The 25,608-nt window shown below is 51.5% G+C and overlaps 1 protein-coding gene across 2 annotated transcripts in view; it reads right to left on the bottom strand.

Annotated features, from left to right (window-relative positions):
• CACNA1B (calcium voltage-gated channel subunit alpha1 B) overlaps positions 1 to 25,608 on the bottom strand; it is a 197,585-nt gene that overhangs the window by 4,706 nt on the left and 167,271 nt on the right. For both annotated transcript variants that reach the window (XM_047769115.1, XM_047769117.1), the window contains exons 37-44: positions 21,315 to 21,442; positions 16,071 to 16,167; positions 13,140 to 13,248; positions 4,666 to 4,773; positions 4,007 to 4,119; positions 3,024 to 3,157; positions 607 to 742; positions 342 to 458 (exon numbers count right to left, since the gene is read on the bottom strand). In XM_047769115.1, the coding sequence (XP_047625071.1) occupies positions 342 to 458; positions 607 to 742; positions 3,024 to 3,157; positions 4,007 to 4,119; positions 4,666 to 4,773; positions 13,140 to 13,248; positions 16,071 to 16,167; positions 21,315 to 21,442 (942 nt within the window). The remainder of the gene's footprint in view (positions 1 to 341; positions 459 to 606; positions 743 to 3,023; positions 3,158 to 4,006; positions 4,120 to 4,665; positions 4,774 to 13,139; positions 13,249 to 16,070; positions 16,168 to 21,314; positions 21,443 to 25,608) is intronic.

Raw genomic sequence — 25,608 nt, 5'->3', positions numbered from 1 at the left:
CCAGGGTCCCCCTGCCAGGTCTTTAAGGGAGTCCCGGGAGCAACAGGGGCCAGGAAGGGACACCGCCTCCAGTGTCCGGAGAAAGAACAGGGTCATCCCAGAGCCTCTGGGAGGACATGAAGGAGGGAGGGTGGCTGGAGGAGGCCCTGGGGGTGGGGAGGCATCTTCTGGGGAGGTGGGGGGGGGGGCATCCCAGTGAACAGGGCTGATGGTGTCCAGGCTCCAGCACAGCCGAGGGGGCTCCACCCCAGCAAAGCCCACAAGTGGGACACGAGCTCCTCATGCCAACCTCCTCACCCGCAACCCTTCTCCCATGACCCCAACCCTCCCAGACCACCTACCTGAGTCTCTGCCGCCAGGCGAGGCATGGAGGCTGCTCGGCCCTGGCTCTCCAGCCCGGGTTGCGGCTCCCCATCAGGGCCTCTCAGGGCCATGCTCTGTATCTGGACATCCACAGCCTGGGGGGACAGCAGCCCCCCAGTCACACCCACCCCATCCCACTCTCGCCTTCTTCCCCAGCCCCATCTCCCCCCATCCTGTTCCCACCCTCACCTGCCCACTCTTGCCCAACCACCGACTCGGCCCCCCAGCCCTGGGAGCCCTCACCGGCTTTCCTGTCTGTACCACTGGGATCTCTGTGGAATGGCCACGTTCCAGGGGCGGCCTCACCTCGCGGGGCCCCTCCTGGGTCCTCTGAGTGCCCCAGGAAACAGATTCCTTGATGCCACTCTCTTGGGTTTGACTGTGAAGGAGAGAGGACTGTCCTGTTGGCTCCAGGTCCCTGAGCCCCCCAGCTCCATCCCCCACCTTACACAGGAAGCCCGGAGGAATGAGGCCCCTTGAGTGTGGTCACTCCCAGGCAGAGGTTCAGCAGTGGATGTGGACTCCGTGCCACTTCTCAGAGTGGACAGGCAGAGAGAGGACAGAGAGGGCCCTGGCCACCCAGCTGGGGGAGCCCCTCCCTGGGGCTATCTGGCCTGGACAGGCACACAGGCATGCAGTGGGAACAGGATTGTCCACGGCAGGGAAAAGGCCACACGTGCACACGTGCATACAGCCTACGGCCCGAGCTGTGCACAGCCAACCCTGACAACCCATGGCTCCTCCTGACGTCTGGCCAGAGAGGCCTTTCTGCCTTCAGTCTGGCACCAGCGTCCCCTCTTGGGGAAGCCACTGTGGGCTTCTGCTCACTCTCGCGTTTAGTGAGGCATCACGTGCAGTCACTGGGGCTGAGGGCAGCAATCGCGCTCTGAGCTTGGAGGCAAGGAACACAATCATGGCCAGGCCCACTGTCGCTGGGGCTTCTGAGAAGAACATGCTTCATCTTCCCAAGCACGTCCCGGGCAGTGTGCTGTCTGGAGCTGCGGCAGCCTTGGGAAAGGCATGGCCAGAAGGACAGATGCTGGCCTCAAGGCCGGTCACCCCTGAGGTCACACCACCCCATCAGACAGCTCATCGCATGTCCCAGTGCCTGGCCGCAGTCGATCGGGCCCTATCTCACATGCAATAAAAAGGGGTGGTAACCAGTTTGTGTAGAAATTTTAGCCACGGAAATAAATGATATTGATTTCCCTGAACTGAAAGCCTAGTTCGGATCAATCCAAAGACACCTGACCACCCCACCTCCTCCAACACACACATGAGCGCTCAGAGTCCAAGGTTTAACCTTAAATGCACAAACGGGACCCTAACCACCATGCGGAAAGGAGCGTGCGGGAACCAGGGGGCTCCCAGGGGCCAGGAGGCCAGTCCCCAGGCTCCACATGCACCGCTTGGGGGGCACGGTTTTCCTGACGGGACATTCACAGTCGGGCTCAGGACTGCACTGCATTCTATGGTGTCTCCATCTCTGGGCTTGTGCCCCTGCAGTGTCACCCCTGCCCCCCCCCCCCACACACACACACAAGCTTGGGCCTGGGAGGTGACCTGCTTTGGCCAATGAGGGACAAGCAGGGGGCAGAACGCCTGCATCCTGCCTTCCTCTCAGGCTGTTCCCCAGCCTCACCACACAGACGAACCTGGACACGAGAGGTGAGAATAAGCTGTCCTGGGCACCCTGACCCCAGAGGAGCTGGCTGCGGCCCAGGCCCAAGGCACTGTCAGGCTGGCTCCACAAGGGTGGTGGTTTGTTTCTCAGCAAAAGCTTCCTGATTAGCAGCCCACGACCCCAAACCAGGTTTCAAAAAAAGTGTCCACACACACACAGGAGAGGAAACCAGGAGTCCCGGCCAGGCTTGCGGCTGGCCTTGTCATCCTCCAGGCCGGCACATGGGAGTGAGGCCTGTCCTCAGCCCTTGCCAGTTTTCTCTGGCCAGTGGGGGTCAACGGTCCGGGCGCCCCGGCCTGGGGATGGCTAGGAGGGTCCTGCCTCCAGTGCAGCTCAGCCCGGCCAGCAGCTACCACCCCTCAGAGTCCCACACCACCAAAAACGGTCACTGCTATTTACACCTCTTGGGTCTGGCTCACTACCAAAGGTCACGGTGACGAGAGCTACGTGACACGGAGGGACCTTATCAATTTGTCTACAAAATACAGTTGCTTCGGATCAATACAGGACGGAGACCTGAGGGGAAGTGTCTTACAGGAGGATCAGAAAACTAACGAGCACCTGCCAGAGAAGGGTGAGGACCTGAGGTGGAACAGATGCTCTTCATGGTCTGCAGGTGCCAAAGGCCAGGGAGGAAGCAGGGTCCTCACCCGGGAGAAATGGGCACCCACAGTGGGAGGCCAGGCTGGAACAACAACCTAGTCAGGTGACTCAGAGCGCCCATGTGACACTCCGGGAAGTGGGTTTAAAGCCATCACAGGAACCACTCGACACGGGCTGGCCCAGCTGGACCCACAGTGAAACATCTGGGTGGAGGTGGGCACAGAGAGGGTGGTGATGAGACCCAAGGGGTACAGGTCCCAAGCGCTGCTGGCAGGGAGCCCTGGGGGCCCTGGGTCGACACAGCAGGAGCGAGAGCTGGGGGTGGAGACCCCGAGGCCGTGCCTTCCTGCCCCCGCCGCCCCCCAGTACTCACACTGCACCCCCGTTGCTGAGGGAGGCCGAGCTCTTCTGCCGAAGGAAGACGCGGGCTCCGCGGAGCACGGCCGGCTGCGGCTGGGTCTGCTCTAGCGTGGCCTTCAGAGGATGGAACAGGGACACGGGGCCCATCTGCAGAAGGGACGCGGGGAGGAGGGCAGTCTCTGAGGCTGGGCAGGCCCCACAACCACTGGCACCGGTGCTCGGCCACCCACCTGACCCCTGCTGGATGGGATCCCTGGGCCTGCCCTGAGCAAGAAGAGCCTATTCCTGCCTGGCCTGTAAGTGACTTCGGAAGAGTCCTTTCACTTCCTGAAGCCTCGTTTCCCCACCAATACAATGTGGGGACTGGATCTGACTATAAATGGCAGAAAGATTTCACCTCACAATCAACCTGGATCGACTGGCAGAGGCTCCCAAGGTCCCAGATTGACCAAAATTGGAGGAGATTTCAGGGCTAATGTGCACACCAGACACTGCACTCGGGGTGCGACTGTCCAGTAAGCACTGGACTCCAGACGACTTTACAGAAAGACCCGGGGCCCTGACGGTTTCGGCTGTGGTGAAGCTGTCCCCTCTGAAGGATGACATCAGGAATGAGTGGGACACATCGCAACCCTGCGCGTGTCAGCTTGAACCCCTGCGGCCCCCGCCGTGTGCACCGCCCGGACGACCCCACGTTTTCCCCGTAGCTTTTCTCCTCCCACTTCCAGAAGGGCCCTGCCCACGGCCTCCATTCTCAGCCCCTATTTCCGCCCCTGGACACTACTAGCTCTCCACGTCAGGGGCTCCCCAGGACCTCCAGGCACCAGCTGCAGGAGCACAGGCCCGGCAGTGTGGGGCTTCTGACTTTGGAGGCCAGAGTATCCCTCACTTCCTTCTCGTGGTGTACTTTCTCCTAGAGGGGCGGGTTCCCCCGTTGCCAAACATCTGAAGAGTCCAGAGGCTAGGGATTACTTCTTGGAACCCTGGAACCGGTACCTGGGACAGGCCCCCGGGAGCCTGGTGAATCTGGTCTCTGGTGGTTTTGTTCTGCTTGTAGAAGTCGAAGATCATCAGAGCTGCATACACTTTCCCCACGGTCATCTCGTCGGCTGGAAAGCACAGCGGGCAAGGGAGGGAACACAGGAGGAAGGGGGAGGGGGAGGGAGGGGGAGGGGGAGGGTTAAGGAGGGCAGGCAGGGGTGAGGAAACAGCACCCACTCCTGGACCCATGGTGTGAGCAGGGGCCTTGGCCCACCTGGAGCTGCACTGGCGCCTCCCGAGGCCCCACTGTGCTCCACGCAGGGCCCTCTACTCCATCCAACAGGGCTCAGCTCAGATTAATCCCAGACACCATCCTTTTGGCAGTTCCAACTGCAGGCAGCTCCCCTCCCTTCCCCCCACCTTGTTCCTTAGATCTTCTGAAGGGAATCCCCCACCCTAGGAGTACGGGTGGCCCTGCTCAACAGACTGCAGTCCTGACACCTCCTCCCACAGCCCCTGGGCACCTACCTTGGAGGCCCATGTTCTGGGCTATGAGGGAGGGGAGCCCGCCTCTCCAAAGAGACTCGACGACTGCCCTCACCCAGGACTCCCTGCTCTGCCTCTGGGTGGGACACAAAAGAGGGGTGTGCAGGGGGCAGTTCTCCCCCACTCACGTTTATGGGGTGGCACCAGTAAGTCCAGAGTCTTCTGGGGAAGATTGGCCCACACGCAGGAAATCTCCTTCCTCAACTCCGCGTCGCACTGATGCTGCTTCGTGCCAGCTGTGGCAGGACAGGGTGGGGAAGGGAGGAGACAGGTCAGGAGCCAACCCACAGCCCTGGGAATGCAGAGCCAGGGTGGGCAGGGGAGACACAAAGCTGGGAAGAAACTCAGCACAGAGCTGGTCAGAGCGGCCCCGCTGGAACCTGCATAAGCGGAGCAGGCGTGTGGCCATGGGGCTTGGAGGGTCACGGCAGTGTTCCAGCCACTCAGCCGTCACTCCCTAAAACGTCCTGAGCACCCAGCAAACCTAGGTGCTGATCTAGGTGATGGCGCATAATCCAAAGAAATTGCCCTCGTGGAGTTACGCGATTTTTTTTCCTTTCTTTTTCATTTTTCTTGTCTCTTCTAGGGCCTCTCCAGCAGCATATGGAGGTTCCCAGGCTAGGGGTCTAATTGGAGCTGTAGCCACCGGCCTACACCACAGCCACAGCAATGCGGGATCCGAGCCGAGTCTGCAACCTACACCACAGCTCACAGCAACGCCACATCCTTAACCCACCGAGCGAGGTCACAGATTGAACCCACAACCTCATGCTTCCTAGTCGGATTCATTAACCACTGAGCCACAATGGGAACTCCGAGTTACGTGATTTTAATCTACAATAATGTAGCAGTAAATTAAAAGTCTAGGAGTTCCTGTAGTGGTGCAGCCAAAACAAATTTGACTAGGATCCATGAGGATGTGGGTACCATCCCTGGCCTCACTCAGTGGGTCAGGGATCCGGCGCTGCCGTGAGCTGTGTGGTAGGTCGTAGACACAGCTCAGATCCCACTGACAGCTGTAGTTCTGATTTGACCCCTAGCCTGGGAACTTCCATGTGCTGCAGGTATGGCCCTGAAGAGCAAAATAAATTAATTAATTAAAAATAAAAATAAGTTTAAAAAAATCCAGTATGTTGGATACAGAAGAAGCCAAGAGGGGAGGGCATGGGAAGAACCACAGGCTTCTATTCCGGACAAGACGGTCAGGAAAGAGCTCACAGACCCTGAAGGCAGACAGCAAACAAGCAGGCAGGAAGGCAAGGCTGGAGCAGAGGGAGCTCAAGTGCAGGTGGGGACACTGAGATGGGAAGTAGTGGAGGTGCCAAGCAGAGAAATAAAGTACTCTGATCTTTGGGTAAACACTGTGTGGTTTTTTTGTTTGTTTGTTTGTTTGTTTTGTCTTTTTGCTATTTCGTGGGCCGCTCCTGCGGCATATAGAGGTTCCCAGGCTAGGGGTATAATCAGAGCTGTGGCCACCGGCCTACGCCAGAGCCACAGCAACGCAGGATCCGAGCCGCGTCTGCAACCTACACCACAGCTCACGGCAACACCGGATCATTAACCCACTGAGCAAGGGCAGGGACCGAACCCGCAACCTCATGGTTCCTAGTCGGATTCGTTAACCACTGCGCCACGACGGGAACTCCAACACTGTGTTTTTTAAGATGCAGTTTATACACAATAACACTCACCTTTTTGGTTACCCCACCCTGTGAACTGGGTAAGTGCTCTGGATTCAGAACCTCGACTGAGGCAGGAGCACTGCACCTGCCAAAGGCCTCCAGACCCTTGTGGTCCACAGCTTCACACCCTCCCAGGCCCTGGCCACGACCTGTCTGTTTTCTGTCTCAGTCGTTTCGGCTTCTTAAACACCATACGAATGGCACCCACAACGTGCTGGCTGGGACGTCTGATGCCCCAAGCAGCAGGATGTGCCTGAGACCCATCCATGCTGAGTGATCGGCAGCTCCCTTCTCTTCACTGCTGAGTGACTGCTGTCCCGTGGCACAGCTACACCACAAGTGGCTTATCCCTCTCCACTTGACTGATGGCCGAGTCGTTACAGTTTGGGGTGATTACAAGGCCATAAACTTTACTGTACAGGTTTTTGTGCACATATATATTTTCATGTCATTCCCCTTGGGAGTGGGATGGCTGGGCTACTTGTAAAGAGCTATCAAACTTTTTTTCCAAAGCAGCTCTACCACTTTGGAGTCACAGTAGGAACACAAGAATTCCAGTTTTTTGCATTCTCATCAGTACTTAATATTGTCATTTTTTAAAATATCTTAGCCATTCATATGGAGTTCCCATCGTGGCGCAGTGGTTAACAAATCCGACTAGGAACCATGAGGGTGCAGGTTCAATCCCTGGCCTTGCTCAGTGGGTTAAGGATGCGGCATTGCCGTAAACTGTGGTATAGGTCGAAGACGTGTCTCGGATCTGGCGTTGCTGTAGCTCTGGCGTAGGCTGGTGGCTACAGCTCCAATCAGACCCCTAGCCTGGGAACCTCCCTATGCCACAGGAGCCTAGAAAAGGCAAAAAAAAAAAAACACACCAAAAAAACCACAAAAACAAAAAACACCTTAGCCATTATAATAGGTATACAGTGTAATCTCACTGTGGCTTTATTTTGGATTTCTCTAATAATTGATGATATTAAACATCTTTACATTGTGTTTATTTGCTTTTTTCTATAGATCTTCTCCAGTGACATGTCTGTTCCTATCTTTGGCCCTTTTTTTTTTTTTGGTCTTTTTAGGGCCACAACCATGGTATATGGAAGTTCCCAGGTTAGGGGTGGAATACGAGCTACAGCTGCTGGCCTACACCACAGCCACACAATGCCAGATCCAAGCCACGTCTGTGACCTACAACACAGCTCACAGCAACGCCAGATCCTTAACCCACTGCACAAGTCCTCATGGATGCTAGTCAAGTTTGTTTCCACTGAGCCACAACAGGAATTCCTCCTTGGCCCATTTTTACTGGGTTGCTTATTTTCTTAGCAATGAGTGGTACATATTATATATATATATATATATTCTGAAAACCAAATGTGTTTTGCAAATATTTTCCAAATTATTTGGTTTGTATTTTCATTTTCTTCTATGTCTTTCGAAGAGTGAAAGTTTTTAATTTTGAGAAAGTTCAATTTATCAGGTTTTTCTTTCCTGACTCATGCTTCTTGTGCCTTGAAAAACCTTTGCCTGACCCAAAATTGCCAAGAGTTTTCACCTGCTTTCCTCAGGAGGTTTTATAATTTTACAACTTACATTTATGTGTGTGATCCATTTGAACTTTATTTTTGCAGAAGGTGGAAGGTATGTGCTATGGACTGAACTGTGAGCCCCCAATTCCTACATTGAAGACTTAACCCCTGATGTGACTGTATTTGGCGACTGGGCCTAGAAGGAGGTAATCACAAGTACTGATGTCCTAGGGTGGCACCCTCACCCTCAGGATTAGTGTCCTTGTGAGAAGAGACACCAGAGAATGTCTGCCCACATCCGGGCCCCAGAATGAAACCTCCCTTCCTGATACCTTGATCTTGACTTCCAACCTTTGGACTGTGAGAAATAAATTTCCATGTTAAGTTGCACACTTACGGTATTTTGTTATGGGAACCTAAGCAGATTAGGACAGTAAACGCCGACATTTTGGGAGGGCACATGGTTGTCTAAATTTTTCCAGCAACATTTGTTGAAAAGATTATCTTTTCTCCATTAATTATCTTTGCAATTTTGTGGAAAAACAATGGACTCCGTAAGTGCGTGTCTACACATTGTCCATTGATCTATGTCTCTATCTTGTCACTAATCCACACCTTGAACAATGTAGCTTCAGAGAAAGTCTAAAAAGTCCAAAAAGGTAGGGGAATTTACCAACTTTATTCTTTCAAAATTGTTTTTGTTACTCAAGTTTGTTTGCTTTTCTACAGACATTTCAGAATCAGTTTATAAATTTCAACACAAAAAGCCCACAGGGATTGTGATTGGGATAACATCGATTCTACTGAGCAATATGGAGAGCGCTGACAATATTAAGTCTTCAGATGTATGAACATAATACAGGGCTTGATTTCTTTACTTATAAACTGATACACCTCTTATTTCTTTTTCTTTACTCGTTACAATGGCTAGAACCTCAAGTATGATATTGAACAAAAATGGTGACAACAGACATCTTTGCCTTGTTACTCATCTTAGGAGGAAAGGAGCCAGGCTTTCTTTGTTAAATATATCATTAATGTAGGTTTGTCATGGGTATCCTGATCAGATAGAGGCAATTTGTTTTAATTTTGCTTATACAGAACATATTTTTATCATAAATGTATGTTGAATATGGCCAAGGCTTTTTCTGCCTCCATTGAGATGGTCATACAGGATTTTTTTCTTTGATGTATTAAATTATATTGACTGATTTTTTTAAACTTGAAGCCATCCTGCATTTTGCATTCCTGGGATAACCTCTACTTTAATCACCATGTTTAGTTTGTTAAAATTGTGTTTTATTTTCTGTATTCATGAGGAATGTTGATCTATAATGTTTTTTGCTTATAATGTCTTTGTCTAGTTTGGACATCAGAATAATGCTGGACTCATAAATAATTTGGGTAATATCCTCTCTTTTTCCATTGTCTGGAGGCATGTGTAGAGAATTATTTCCTACTTAAATGTTTGGTAGACTTCATCAGTGGGGCCAACTGAGCCCATGATTGTCTTTGTTGGAAGAGTTTTAACTAAGAATTTAATTTATCTAATATATAGAGTACTACTTCAGTTATCTATTTCTTTTTTTTTTTTTTTCAGGTTATCTGTTTTTGAGTGAGCATCATAGTTTGTAAGCCAAGGAACTTTTTGCATTTCATTTAAGTTGTTGAAGTTATTGATGTAAAGTTATTCAGAAAATTTCCTTGTTTCTATTTAATGTTAGCAGACTCTGTGGTGACATTCCCTCTTTCATTCCTTATATTGGGGTTTTTCTTTTTTAATCTTCTCTCTTTTTTTTTTCACGAGAAGTCTAGCTAGAGGATAAATTATAAATAAATAATTCTACTGGTTTGATTTTTACCATGATCATTTTGGTTGCTGGGTTGAAGGTAGACTAAAAGAGGCAAGGGCAGAAGAAGACCAGCTTGAAGGTTACTGTGACAATCCAGTCAAGAACGAAAGAGCATGACCTGGACCCAGAGGTGACACTGGGAAAGGGTAGACAAGTGATCACATTCTGGGTGAAGGTGGAGTCAGAAAACATGATCAGAGTTCAGCTATGGATCAGCTCTACGGTGAGAAAAAGCAGGAGGAGATAAAAATGACTCAAAGTTTTGGCTTTTGAGCAAGTCTAAGAGCAGAGTTTCCACTGATGGATTTTGGAGACGAATATGGGGAGTATCTAGGGATCGGGTTTGGGCAAGTGAACTCTGGATGCTTACTGGGTAAGTCTGGGGTTTAGGAGGCCAGGACAAAAACTACAGAATTGGAATTCACAACATTTAAAGCCATGGGGAAAGGTGATAATGTGCATCTGAGGCAGAAAGAAGGGTGTGACAACTGAGAAAGGCTACAAATAGGTTCAGGAGGTTAGGGCTGAGAGCATGGAGGCCACTGAGGGGCCTAAGAGCAGGTGCGGTGAAGCTTGGTGGTGTGAGAGCTGGACTGCAGACTAGGAAGGGAGAAGTCAGGCAAGGCAGACCAGTCTCTCCCGCTGCCATGAGGGAAATAACAAGACAGAGAACTCAAGGGAGGGGAAGAGAAGAATTCTCTAAAAACAGGAAGAACATTGCAGGATACAAAATTAACACACAGATATCAACTGCATTTCTATATACTAACAGCAAAAATCAGAAGTAGAAATTAGGAAAACATCCCATTTACCATTGCTTCAAAAAGAATAAAATGCTTAGGGATAAACCAACCTAAAGAGACAAAAGACCGGTACTCTGAAAACTATAAGACGCTGATGAGAGAAATCAAAGATGACACAAACAGATGGAAAGACATACCATACATGCTCTTGGATTGGAAGAGTCAATATTATCAAAATGACCATACTACCCAAGGCAATGTACAGATTCAATGCAATCCCTGTCAAATCACCAAGAACATTTTCCAAAGAACTAGAACACAATATTTTAAAGTTTGTTTGGAAGCACAAAAGACCCAGAATGGTCAGACATCCTGAGAAAGAAAAATGGAGCTGGAGGAATCAGGCTCCCTGACTTCAGACTATACTACAAAGCTACGGTCATCAAAACTGTTTAGTACTGGCACAAAGACAGAAATATAGATCAATGGAACAGGATAGAAAGCCCAGAATTAAACCCATGCACCTACAGTCAACTAATCTATGACAAAGGAGGCAAGAGTATGCAATGCAGAAAAGACAGTCTCTCCAATAAGTGGTGCTGGGAAAACTGAACGGCCACAGGTAAAAGAATGAAATTAGAATACTGGAGTTCCCGTCGTGGCGCAGTGGTTAATGAATCTGACTAGGAACCATGAGGTTGCGGGTTCCATCCCTGCCCTTGCTTAGTGGGTTAACCATCCGGCGTTGCCGTGAGCTGTGGTGTAGGTCGCAGACACGGCTCGGATCCCTCGCTGCTGTGGCTCTGGCGTAGGCTGGTGGCTATGGCTCTGATTCGACCCCTAGCCTGGGAACCTCCATATGCCGCTGGAGCAGCCCAAGAAATGGCAAAAAGACAAAATAAATAAATAAATAAATAAAATAAAAAAAAAAAGAAATCAGAATACTTCCTAGCACCATACACAAAAATAAACTCAAAATGGATTAAAGACCTAAATATAAGACCAGATACTATAAAACTCTTAGAGGAAAATATAGGCCAAACACTCTCCGACATAAGCCACAGCAACATCTTCTCAGATCCACCTCCTAGAGTAATGAAAATAAAAGCAAACAACAACAAAAACCCAAAAAACCAAAAGCAAATGGGACTTAATTAAACTTAAAAGTTTCTGCACAGCAAAGGAAACCCTAAACAAAACAAAAAGACAGCCCACAGAATGGGAGAAAATCTTTGCAAATGAAGTGACTGGCAAGAGATTAATCTCCAAAATTTATAAACACCTCTTGCAACTCAATACCACAAAAACAAACAACCCCATCAAAAAATGGGCAGAAGATCTAAACAGACAATTCTCCAAAGAAGACACACAGATGGCCAAAAAAGCACATGAAAAGATGTTCAACATCACTCATTATTAGAGAAATGCAAATCAAACCCTCTATGTGCTCCCACCTTACACCAGCCAGAATGGCCATCATGAAAAAGTCTACAAACAATAAATGCTGGAGAGGGTGTGGAGAAGAGGGAACCCTATTACACTGTTGGTGGGAATGTAAATTGGTGCAACCACTGTGGAAAACAGTATGGAGATTCTGCAGAAAACTAAAACTAGAATGACCATTTGATCCAGCAGTCCCACTCCTGGGCATCTACCAGAGTAAACCATGACTGGAAAAGATGCATGTACTCCAATGTTCACTGCAGCACTGTATGCAATAGCCAAGACATGGAAACAACCTAAATGTCCATCGACAGAGGAGAAGATAAAGATGATGTGGTACATACACACAATGGCATATTACTCAGCCGTTAAAAGGAAAGAAATGATGGCATCTGCAGCAACATGGATGGACCCAGAAATTATCATGCTAAGTGAAGTCAGTCAGGGAGACACCAACATCAAATGCTATCACTTACATGTGGAATCTGCAAAAAGGACACAATGAACTCCTTTGCAGAACAGACACTGGCTCACAGACTTTGAAAAACTTATGCTTTCCAAATGAGACAGGTCAGGGGGTGGGGGGGGGGATGCATTGGGGGTTTGGGATGGAAATGCTATAAAATTGGGTTGTGTCATCGTTGTACAACTATAAATGTGATAAAATTCACTGATTAATAAAAAAATAAAAATAAAATAAATAAAAACAGGAAAAACAACCTTGCATTTCTATATTGACAGGCGTAACCCAGCAGGGAGAGAATTTCCGGTATGACATCCTTGGGCAGATGATGAAAGGAGGACAGAACTATAACGGGGGACTGGCCTGGACGCATCCAGTGCACGAGGGAGGGCCAAGCTCAGGGCACAGATGTGAGAGGAAGGTGGGGCAGGGGAGGGCCCCTCTGGTGACACATTTTCTCTGTGATGGGAGGCAGCCATGAACAGGGGTTGGGAACAAGCTGGAGGCCCATTTTCTCCTTGATGTGGCACAGGTGGAGCAGGGCGATGGGTAAGCTCCTTCCCCACGGTGAGCCTCTAAGGGAGGCTGGCCCGTGTGACACTGGGCCAGGCCGTGCTCTGGCTCCAACAGCCCATAACTCAGGCCAATCTGGAGTCATTCAATCTCCCTCTATCTCAGCTTCCTTAGAGGGACGTGGAGTCACTGCGGTGCTAACATGCCAATAGTTTCAGGCAGTGAGGTCGGGGTCTGACAGAGACGTCACGGGCAGTCGTCCTCTGTCCTGCCCAGACAGGTCTCTCCCTGTCGCTGCACACCTGCCTGAGGTGGCGCTCAGGGGGGATCACAGGGCCCTGGCTTTGTGCCCTCCCCTCGAGGCTTCCTTGCTCACCTGGAGCCAGCTTGATCTCCAGTGCAGTCCGGATGAGGGCCATCAGCGTGGACGTGAAGTGGACGGTCATGTCCTCGTTGGAGATGGGCATGTTCATACGAACCAGGCGCTGGGGATCAGAAAGGAGGTCAGGGCCAGGCCTCCCAGGGTACCCCCCCGCCCAGGACTGCAGGACTACAGTGCTTGAGGCTCCTGGAAGCTGCCTGGCCTCCCAGAGGTGGTGCCTGCAGGTGCCCAGGACCAAGAGAGGTGGGTGGATGGGAGTTTTGCCAGCATTCACACTGTCCCTGGACCGCCCCCCCCCATCTGAGCAGAGGACCCACTTGGCTGCAGAAAAGTGGAAGTCCAGGCAAACACTGTAGGTTGGGGCCAGGCCAGAAGCCCAGATCCCTCTGAAGGAACACACATGTCTCGGCCAGAGGGACCCCTCCCACTGCCCATAGACAGAACAAGAGTGTGTGGCCTAGACCGAAGAGGGAGGGGTCTGGCCTGCAGGACCCCTGGAGCATTGGACAAGAGGTGGGACAGCAAGACCAAAAGCTCAGAGGTCAGGGCCCACTGAGGAGATGGCAGTCCCAAGAGGCCCTCTGCCTCTCACCAGGCAGCTGGGGACAGGGTTAGCTGGGGACACCACTAGCCCAGGACAGCTAGGGGGTGGCTGGGAGGGCAGCTCCTTCCACCGGAAGGGACCCAAAGCTCAGCCAGCAGCGTGGGGGCTCAGGGTCACCCCACAGAAACACAGGTGCTCCAGACCAGACTGTGGGCCCCACAGCTCGCTCCCTGCTTCCAGCAGGTGAAACAGGCCCTTTCCTCTCCCCAGTTCTCAAGGACAGGGGTGTGTCCTATAAGCAAATCCTCTGGTCACAGCCAACAGCTGCCCAGAGCCTCAGGCTCTGAGAACTTAAGCAATGTCCAAGAGGAAAAGGGTCTCGGGTGTGTCTGAAATGTCCTGGGGGGGGCGAGGGTCACTCATTGGCCAAGTGGAGGCCTCGGCACCATGACCCAGCTGCCCTCTCCCAGCAGCCTCTTGCTCCTTCACACAGGACAGGAGCTAGAGATGGGGGTGTGAGGCCCCTTCTGGGGTCTGCCTGTCCTCCGCCAAGCCTGCACCCTGTGACAGGACGGCCTCTCTGAACCTTCTCTGTGGACAGCCACTCTGGGCCCAGGCTTGCCCCAGCATCCTGGCCCCAAATCTAGCCTTCAACCTGGTGGAGGGCAGGTGGCCAGAGACTTGAGCCCAGACTCTCCTCCAAATGCTGGCAAAGCCCCACTTGGCACATCTCATCATGGTCCTAGGACCTCATGGTCACCTGTGTGACACACACCAGGAAAAACAGCTTCCCAGAGCACAGCGTCGCCGCAGACCAGGACCAGCGGCAGTGGGAGAGGCAGAGGGGCTCCTCTTTAGGGGACTTGGGGCATCGGGGGCCGTGTGAAGGAGGAGCAAGCGGGTGACCTCTGAGAGGAGAGCTCTGTCCAGGTCACCTTCACCAGAGCCCCTTGTCTGTCGGCCAGGCCCTGGCAGTCAGGAATCTTGGGGAGCAGCAGGGGGCAAGGCTAAGACAAACAGGTCTCTCTGATCTGGGACTAGACCCTCTTGGCCACGGCTCTCTGTGAATCTCCAAAGCCTTCCCTAGCTCCCCAAGGCCATGTACCTCCTCACCCTGAGGCCTCACCTGGTTTCCTCACACCTAGAACCTTGGAGTTGGCCAGTACAGCTGGGGACAGACCCCAAAGGCCATCCTGTCATGGCCCTGGCTGCCCATGCTGGCCCCAGGTGGCAGCGTGGACAGAGCTCCCCTTCTCAGGGGCAAGGCTACAGACGCCCATGCAGGGCCTCCCAGCAGGCCTGACACACACGGCATGCAGGGGAGGGCTGAGGGAGACACTGGAGGCGTCCACAGGCGGCCTGGAGGAGCCGCTTAGCTCCCAGAGGCTGTGCTGAGCCAGAGACAGATGCAGGCCCAGATCAGGGCCCAGAGACAGACAGCATGGACACAAACAGCTCTGCGAAGCCTGCTCAGAAAGAGGGAGAAGGCGCTCGGGCTCCAGACACACATGGGCTGAGGCCCAGGAGCCCTGGGGGCTGCAAGAGGGCTCTGGGAGAGGGGGGGATGCTGGAGGGGTGCTTACTCACCAAGGGGGACAACTGAGGATGCAGGGACAGGTGGGAGCAGGCTTGGGCTGGGGCCATGAGGCCTGCTCGCCCACCCGGGAAGGAGGCTGGGAGGTGTCCCCCTTCTTGCGGCTCAGCCTGCTGGGCCCCTCAGCAGTGGGGAGGGGTGTAGGACCACCCCAGCCCCAGAGGCTGTCCTCACTCTGCAGGGCCTTCTGAAGCCCAGGAAGGAGGCAGGACCCCCTCCCTGGCACCCTTCCTTCTTAAGGCTGCAGCGCTCCTTCTCTCCACAGACCCACAGAGCCCTGGAGACAAGGCTCCCTCCCCAGCCCGGAAGTTCTGCCCATGCAGAGCTGGGGACAGGGGCCTCGGGTGCACCTGCAGAGGCCTTGCTCCGCCCCCCCAGGCCTGACCCGGAGGCCTGGACAACTCCACCTTCATCAGGGATTAGGGGACCAAGGAGCAAAGGGTGGTCCTGACACCAAACAAAAACAGCCTCCACCAAAAAAGCTGGTGTGTCCCCTCCTTTCTTCAGAAGAGAAGAGAAGGAGAAACGGCAGGTCATGGGCTCTGGCCGCACCTTCCTGAGCCTTCTGGGGGCTCTCGGGGGGCAGCCCTGGGGTACAGGGGCCAGTGCAGAGACACCTCACAGAGTCTGTTTCCCTCTGTCTGGGAAGGAAGTAGAGATGGTCAGGGCAAAGAAAAGAAAGAAATAGTGAGACAGCAGAGCAGCAGACAGACACACGGACAAGCCCCCGAAGAGACGGGCATCCAGCCTCAGCAGACAGCCTGCAGGGTGTGGGGTTGGGGTCTACCTTGTATGCAACTCGAGCAGGGCATTTCTTCCCCAGCCCCAGGGGTGGGGACATGTGTTTCAGCATCTCAAACATGTCATTGTAACTGATGCGCCCACTGGAGGCCCGGCCCGGAGGACAGAGGCAGAGTGGGTCCACAGGCGGGGTGCGGCAGGAGGGTGCGGGGAGGAAGCAGACAAGAAAACAGACCTGGTTAACCAGCGTCGGGTGAGATGTCCAAAGTCAAAACAAGTAAATGGGAACACCTCTGCTCAGCTCCATCCGCTCCTTGCCCCCAGCCTCACCTCTGTGCTCTGGCCCCCACAGGGAGTGAGCAGGGTGGCATTTGAGCTAATGAGCATGCAGGGAGTGACAGAGGCTGCATCAGGGCAGCTATGGGTCGTCAACTCTGATTTCACACTTTCAGAAACCACGGACAATGCCAGATCAGAAAAGAGCTGCTTCACCGTGCCAGGACGGCTGGGACACAGAGTGACCTACAAGGCCAGCCTGAGAACCACAGCAGAAATGTCAGCTTTCCCTAATGCTCAACTCGCTTCCAAGTTAGCCTAGAGGCGAAAAAAGTGGAGACAAAGCTAAAGCAGGCCAGAAAGCTGGAGTGGGAGCCACGCTGTTCTGCAGGGAGCCTCGAGGCTCTGGAGACAAAGGTCCCAGGGCAAGACCTGTCCAGAGGTCAGCCAGCACAGCGCTGGTGCTGGGTCAGGGCCGGGTGTGTCTTCCCGAGGCAGATGGGCCACCAGGCCTGAAGTCTCACCTCCACCCCGGGGCCCCTGCCTATGGAACCTGCTTGCTTTCCAGAGACACCATAGGGTTCAGGCCACCCAGCCTTTCCCTGGCAGGTGGATCCACCCCAGGGCCTGGTCCTCCTACCAGGGCTCCTGGACTCAACTGAGTGGATAAATCCAGAGGTGAAGCAAGAGGGCCTGTCTTTGGGTGCCCCCCGCCCCACCTCTGCCCTCTCCTCCCCTGGAAACTAGAAACCCCTGGGCTGTTGGGCAATTCTGACCCAGAGGCCCTGCCCCCTCAGCCCCCTCCTCCGAGGCCCTTGGCCTCTGTCTGACCCCAAGTCCATCCTCAAGAGCTGGAGGCAAACCCGAGTGAGCCGGCTGCTTCCTTGGCAGGAGTGGGACCTGCCCCCACCCCCCACACCCCCAGGCTCCACCTAGCGGCTGGTCCCTGTCCTCACAGCCCAGCCAGAAAGCTCTGTGTGCACCATCTCAGGAGGCTGCCTGGCCCCGGCCAGCTAGAGGGCAAGGGAGTCGATGGGGAACAAAGCGTCCAGGAGGTGGGACTGCGGGCAGGGCAGGGCAAGGGGAGAGGCAAATGAGGCGCTGTCGTTCCCCAACCAGGCAGGGAGCATGTGCTGTGTCTGCATTTCGGGCAGGAAAGACTGTACATCGGATGGAGGCGCTGAAGTAGCAAACCTCGTAGGCCAACCTACGAGGGCAGGACTTCCCTAGGCCCACAGGTGGCGCAATACAAGGCAACAAACTGTACATATCCTTACAATGAATCCGGCAACTGGAAAGGAAACGTCACAGGTTATGGCAACCGAGGCACGAGGAGCCTGCCTGCCGCCCAGCCAGGGGGGTCGTGGAGGTAGAGGCAGGGGGAGGCTGGACGGGCAGCTCCCTGCTGGGGGCCCAGGGAGGCATGCCCTGGGAGGCATGGCAACTCAAACGCAAGGAGCCTGCAGGCAGGATTCACTCCACACAGAACACTTGTCGGGTCCTGTGTTCCACTCTGCACACAGCACAGCTGCTGGTCCTGCTACCCCAGGCCTTGTGCAGCAGCTCTCTCTGGCAGCCCTGCCCTCATCCCGAGTGCCTGAGCCCCCAGGGCCTCCGTGGCCTAACCCAACGAGCCTCGCCTCCCTGAACACATCCCTGGAATCTGCAGGTCCAGCTAAGGACCACTCTTGTCCCAAGGTAGGCACTATAGTCCCCCACCCCAACCCCTGATCCGGTGAGCTCCAAATCGTGTTACATTTACTTCTAGAAAAGAGGAATAAACAGGAAGCCCCACTTTGTCTCACCCAAGGAGCATGCTAACCTCATGGACCCAAGGGACCATCACAAAGAGGCTGGAAGCCTGGTGGAGCCCCAGCTGACAGTTGCCCTGGCCCTCGGCCCATCTTCTGTCTTCTGCCATGAAAAGAAAACTGGGCCTGATACTGCCACGCTGATTCCAAAATCATTCCCGCTGTCCCCCAAACAAAGCCAAAGCTAGCTGCTTAACCCAAATGTCAAGGCCTTTTTCAACTCATTCCAGCCATGCTTCCGCCCTTTTGCAATGAGCTTTTCCCTCCAGCCAGACTGCCAGCCCCTTTCCCTCAGCCCCCACCTCTTCTCTAGAGCTGCATCCATCCGCCCCCTTCAGTTCAGCTCAAATGCTCCTCCCTCTGACTCAGCAGCCAGCGGTAACCTCTCTCTCCTCAGACAGGTCCTGGCTTCACACCGTGGCTGCTCTGCCACGTGCCAGGCCTGAGCAGAGCTGAGAGCACATGCCTGGCTCACTGTGGACCCCAGGCCCCAGCACACGGCACCAGCTCAGGGATGTTTACTGGACAGATGGACGAGCACGAGGATGAGCAGACAGATGGGTCACAGGAGCCGTGATTGTGATTCTCCTTTCAAGTCTCTATGCTTGACCACAAAGTGCTGAGGCAACAACAAAAGGAAGGTGCAGGAAGGCAGCACCGGGAAGCCCCCACTCCACGCCTTCCTCGTTTCCCCACAGCACTTGCATGCGCACACATGTACACACCTGTGCACACCTGCATTCACACACAGTACACACGTGCACACATGCAAAGATGCAGTGCACTCACATGCACACAGTTACACATGTGCATGCACACACAAAAACATGGGCACACAACTTATATGCCTGTCTGCATACAAACACACCCATATGCACTTGCGTGCACACAGACTTGTGCATACACAGTACACACACTTGTGCACTCATTCGCATAGCGACACAGATGCAAACACACACATGTACACACAAAAGCTCAAGAAATTTCATAGAGTTTGTTGTTGTTTCAGCCTCCCGAAGAATGAGGAGATAGCAGAGTATCCCTGGAAATAAAGACGGTCACAGACAGCCCTGCATCTGTCACAGAGACCGGCGGAAGGCTCCAAGCATGCTGGGTCCTGCCTGGATGTGGGTCCAGACCCGGTCTGCTCAGCCACCTCTGTCAAGCCTTCCACCCAGGCCGCTCATGGGAGCATCAAGTCTGAGTGTTACTTGCAGACCACACCTGTTCTACTTCTGGACCGGGGGTTGTGTGTTACCTTGCACATGCCAGCTCTGGGGTGAGCCCCGTGGCCTGCCATCTATTCTTCCATAAGCACCTTACCATCGCCCTGAATGCCCATGCCTTCCAGCGGCCCCAGGGCTTAGATCTCTGGATCTGGGGAAGAGCCTGAGCCCTCTGTGCACAAGCACAAAGCTTTGGTCTGGCCCAAGTCCACCTCTTGCCTGTCTTCCTTCTGCTCCAGGGACGCGCAGGGCCCACAGTGCACACAGGTCTCTCGCCGGCCTGTGCTGACCCGCCTTTGCCTGCTATTCAAAATCCCCTTCTACACAGTGTCTCTCTTCTGCTGCAGCACAAACCTCCAGGAGAAAATGTGCCCAGAAACAGCACCGTCTCTTTAGACCACAGTCAGGATGCCCTCCTGGAATGAGCCTCGATCCCGCCCCTTGCCTGACAAGGACCAGTCCTCGGGTGTGTCAGTCCCCCTCCAGTCTCACCGGCCTTCCTGACCAGAGAACCCAGGAATGCCCCTGACCCTGCAGACTCCAGCATGTGCTGTAGGCAAATGTGCTGATGCATTCGAAACAACAGGCACCGCCGAGACCCTGAAAAGTCACACACAGCATGAAACAGGAATAACAGTCATGCCTGCTCTGCCCTCTGCGAGGACTGTCAGCTCACCACTACAATGGAAACGCTCAGAAATGCTAAGAGCCTGGAAGAGCCCCAGGTCCCCGGTGCTGCCCCGACTGGAAAGGGCCTCACTTAGCACTCTCTGGATCCTCACTGTGATGGGGCGGGTCTCCAGGGAGACTGGTGAGAAACGGGGGGAGTCCAGCCAAGCTCCCTGGCCTTGGGAACGCGGGGCTCAGAACGCCCCAGAGCGTTCCTCTTGCCGAGCTTCAATTCAGAGTCCCGAGTTTTCCACAGGCAGTAGGATCCTCCTGGGACACCTCTGCCACATAAGGGCGCCCAAACACAGAGCCTTGTGAGCGGGACGCGGGCAGGCCAGGGAGCCTTGGAGAGAGGAGGCAGGCAACGGCTGCTCCCCAGGTCCACGTCTTCTCGCCCCCTGGAGCACGGGGAGTGCCAGGTGCGCCCTCACGGGTGCGCGGAGCATGCCTGGCTCACAGGGAGTGAGGCCTGACCAGGCCTGGGTCTTGCCCAAAGCCAGGGCCCTCAGCCCCTCCACGTCCAGGGTTTTGGGATGAGAGCACGGCCTCAGCAACTACTCCAGGAACGGCTCGAGAGTGAAGGAATGAATGAACAAGGCAAGGAGTGGGTGATGGAAGAGCAGGCAGTGGGCAGATGTAGAGGCCTCCTGTCTGACCTCAAGGACAAAGCACCGAGGGTTTGCAGGACGCCCCACGGAACACGGTGTCCACAGCCTCCTGACCCCAGGCCACTCCCTTAGGAGACCCTTCACTTCCATGACAGCAACGCGGTGACCCTTCCACCATGACCAAAGGCCTCAAACACTGGACCTGTGCTGGCAGCTCACTCGATTTCAATCCAAGTTGACCAGGAACAGTATTTGCAGCCTGGGCTGGTGACAGGGAGGTGCACCTGGCTCTCGTCCCAGGGAGGCGGCCGTGAGGGAGAGCCGTGAGCCCACTGGGGAGGTCTTGGGGCCGCACATGCATGGCGAGGCCCCGAGAGAAGGTCCTTCTCTGGTCCAGGTCCTCTCCATGACCCCACAGGTAAGGGGCGTTGTGAGGAGACGGCGAGCCCCATTCAGCAGGCACGCCCTGAAGATCCCTGACCCCCAGGCAGCCTCCTAAGGGCTGGACGGAGGGTCTGAGAAGAGGACCTCTCAGCCCCGGGAGGTGTGGAGAAGCACACCGAGTGAGAGCGCTTCTGGAGGGGGCTCAGCAGCAGGAGAGGCTCCCTTGAAACACGTCTGCAGCCACCTGGCCCTGTGCCGAGGCTCACAGGCGGTCTGGACCACCCCTCAGGATGACCGCGAAGACGGGGTCACTCACCACGCAGCCGGGTCATACTCAGCCCAGACCCGGATGAACTCATCCAGGTGGTGAGGCCCCAGGATGGAAGAGTCCCGTGTAAGGTACTCAAAATTGTCCATGATCACAGCCACAAAGAGGTTCAGCATCTGCAGGACAGGAAGCAGAAGCAGTGACGTCAAGATCACAGCCTGCCCTCCCCACCCTTCACCCTACAGCCAAAGGCAATGCGATGCTCACCTGCCCAGACTTGCCCCCCCAGCCTCGCAGAGGACGCCCCAGGCCTCCTGCACACCACGGCCAGCGTGGCTCCTGGGTCCCAGGTCCCACGGCCTAACCCTGAGCCAGGAGTTGGTCCCCTGAAGACGACTAGCCTCATTCGGGCCTGGCATTTCACATCCAGGGCCTGCCCTGCCATCCGGGCTCATCTTCCCCACGGTGTGGGCCCCCCTGCCCCTCCCAGCTGGCCTTTCAGCAAAGTAGGGACTTTGCAGTTAATAGTTTGGAATCTAGAGACCAAGTGCTCAGTTATTGTTGTTTGTTTTGCTTTTTAGGTGAGCCGAAATTCACTTACGCAAGTAACCATTTCGAAGTCTACAGTTCAGTGGTATTTAGCATACTCACGCTCTCATACAACTGCCGCTTTCCTAGTTTGCACTGTTTTCATCACTCCTGAAGACTACCTTGCACGTTAAGTAACTACGCCCCACTCCTCTACCCTCCCATTCCCTGGAAACTACCAGTCTCCTGTCTGTGCCTACAGATTTGTCTATTTTGGATATTTCATATAAAAGGATTCCTATGATATATGACCTTTTGTGTCTGGCTTCTTTCACTTAGTGTGATGTTTTCAAAGCTTATCCTTGTTGTCGCATTTGTCAGAACTTGATTCCTTTTCAGGGCTGAATAATGCTCCTTTTTAGGTACATCACAATTTATTTGTCCATTCATCCACTGATGGACATTCGGTTTGTTTCCACCTTTGGCTATTATGGTAAATGCTGCTATAAATATTCATGTACAAATTTATGTGTGGACATATCATTTCACCTCTCTTGGGTACATACCTAGGAGTGGGATTTCTAGGTCATACGGTAATTCTACACTTAATTTTTTGAGAAGCTTCCCAACTGTTTTCCGTAAAAACGGATGCTTCTTACATTACCATTAGCAGTGTACAGAAGCTCTACCTCTCTACATCCTTATAAACACCTAGCATCTTCCATTTAAAAACAACATTATTCTAGCAATGTTATCTCATTGTGGTTTTTATTCGCATTTTCTTATGACCAAAGATATTGAATGTCTTCGTGTGCTTATTCAATGGCCAGTATAACTTCACTGGAAAAATGACTATTCTAATTCTTGGCCATTTTTACGTGATTGTTCCTCTTTTGGTTTTTGAGTTATAGGACTTGTTTACATATTTTGCATATTAACCCCTTGTAAAATATTTCCCATTTCTTATATCATATTTTCATATTTTTATAATTTTTAATGTACAAAATTTTATGTTTTGAGTAGTTTATTTTTTCTTTTCTCACTCATGATTATGGCATCAAATCTAAGAAGCCTTTGCCAGATCTGAGGTCATGAAGATTGGCCCCTATATTTTCTTCTGAAAGTTTTATAGTTTTAGTTCTTACACTTAGGTCTTTGGTCCATTTGAGTTCATTTTTGTTATGTGGAGTAAGACAAGGGTCTGATTTCATTTTTTTATTTTTATTTTTTGCATGTATCCAGTTAGCTCCTCACCATTTGTTAGAGAAGCTGCTCCTTCCATATTGAATGGTCTTGGTCCCCTTGCCACAAATCAACTGGTCATAGATGTTCGGGTTTTCAGCTGGACTCTCAATCCTATTCCATTGGTCTCTTTATCTATTCTTATGCCAGCACCACACCGTTCCCTCCGCTCAGCTTTATCACGGTATAATTGACGAAACATGTACATTATGGTGATGTGACACACATACACGTCGTGAAAGCGACCCAGCATCTCGTTAATTAACACAGCCACTACCTCACACGGACCTTTCTGTGAGAGAACATTTGAGTTCTATTCTCTCACCAAACTTCGCCTCCACAGTCAATGCAGAAAACTATGTGCGCTGCTTCACATCAGAAACTCAGGCTTTATGTAGCTAAAAGTTCGTACCCTTTTATCAACCTCTCCCTACATCCCCAACACCCAGCCCCTGGCAACAACTTTTCTACTCTGTTCCTATGATTTTGACTTTTTTTTTTTTCCGGCCATGTCTACAGCATGAAGTTCCCAGGCCTGGAATCAAACATGGAGATACTGCTTCAATGTTCTGCTTTCATTTCTCTGGATATATACTCAGAAGTGGGGTTGCTGGATGATACGGTAGTTTTATTCTTAATTTTTTAAGGAAGTTCCATACTGTTTTCCTCAGTGGCTGTACCAACTTACAATCCCACTAACAGTGAATAAGAGTTCCCTTCTCTCCTCATCTCTGCAAATACTTGTTATCTCTTGTCTTTTTGATGATGGCCAATCTAAAAGTTAGCTCAATGAAATAGCTCATTGTGGTTTTAATTTGCATTTCACTGATGATTAGTGATTTTGAGACTCTTCATGTACCCAAAGGTCATTTGTATGTCTTTGGAAAAATGTCCATCGGTCCCATTGTTTGGATGACCATGGGTTTATAGCAAGTTTTGAAATAGGGAAATGGGAGACCTCTTAACTTCGTCTTTCTTTTAAAGATTGCACTGGTTGCTTGGGGCTCCATACGAATATCAGGATTGGCATTTCCACTTCTGCCATAAGGGCCACTGGAGTTTTGATATGGATTGCATTTAATATGTAGATCTCTTTAGGGGAGTACTGTCATCTTAATAATATCAAGTCTTCTGATTCATTAGTTCAGCAGTATTTTCTAGTTTTCAGTGTATAAGTCTTTTGCCTCCATGAGTATTTACTTATTCCTGGATATTTTATTCTTTTGGATGTGATTGTAAATGGAATTATTTTCTTAATTTCCTTTTCAGATTGTTCATTGCTAGTATATACAAACAAAACTGATTTTTGTGCATTGATTTTGTGTCCTGAAACTTTGCTTAAGTCGTTTATTAGCTCTAGTAGTTTTGGGATATGTGTGTGTATTCTTTGGGATTTTTCTATATGTAGAATAATATCATCTGCAAATAGAGACAGTTTTAACTAGCCTTTTCCAATGTGGATACTTTTGTTTCTTTTTCTTGTCTAGTTGCTCTGGCTAGAACTTCCATCACAATGTTGAAAAGAAGTGATGAAAGTGGGCATCTTTATCTTAGCCCTGATATTGGGGGGAAAGCTTTTAGTCTTTCACCATTAAGTGTGAGAGCTTCAAAAGTCTTTAATTTTGAATAGTCCAATTTTTCTATTTTTTCTTTTCTTGCCCAAGATTATGGTGTCAAATCTTTTCATGAAAGCCCTGTATCATGTTAGGGAAGTTCCCTTCTATTCCAAGTTTACTGTTTTTTGTGGGTTTTTTTGGGGGGGGGTTATCATGAAAAGGCTGGATCTTGCCAAATGCTGTTTCTGAATTGACTGGGATAATCACGTGGGTTTTTTCCTTATCACATTGATTGATTTTCATATGTTGAACCATCCTTGCATTCCTGTGATAAATCCCATTAAGTCTTAGTATATAATAATCCTTTTAATGCATTGTTGGAATTAGTTTCTTATTCAAGATTTTAACATATATATATAATCATAAAGGATATTGATCTGTACTTTTCTCTTCTTATGGCATCTTTGCCTAGCTTTGGTACCAGAATAATGCTGGCATCCTAGAATGCGCTAGCAGAGGTTCCCTCCTCTTCCATTTTTGGGAAGAGTGTGAGTAGAATTGAAGTTAATTCATTTCTTTCAATACCATTTTTTATTGTGGTAAAGTATACATGACAAAAAACTTTCCAATTTAATCATCTTTAAGTATATAAGTCAATGGTATTAAGTACATTCACACTGTCACAATTGATCTACAGAACTTTTTTTGTCTTTCCAAACTGAAACTCCTTACCCCTTAAACACTAACTTCCCATTCCCCCCACCCCCTGCAACCACTATTCTAATTTCTGTCTCTATAAATCTGACTACTCTAGTTACCACATATAAATGAGATTACACAATATTTTTTCCTTTTCTGACTGGTTAGTTTCACTTAGCATAATGTCTTCAAGTTTCATTCATATTTTAGCAGCATGGGTCAAAATTGCCTTCCTTTTTAAGACAAAATAATACCACCTTGTATGTTCACATTTGGTTTATCCAGTCATCTATTGATAAACATTTTGATTGCCTTTA

This window comes from Phacochoerus africanus, chromosome 2 (genome assembly GCF_016906955.1).
Source record: "Phacochoerus africanus isolate WHEZ1 chromosome 2, ROS_Pafr_v1, whole genome shotgun sequence".
NCBI lineage: Eukaryota > Metazoa > Chordata > Mammalia > Artiodactyla > Suidae > Phacochoerus > Phacochoerus africanus.
The sequence above is the reverse complement of the archived record's forward strand: the minus strand, read 5'-3'. Positions and strand labels throughout refer to the sequence as shown.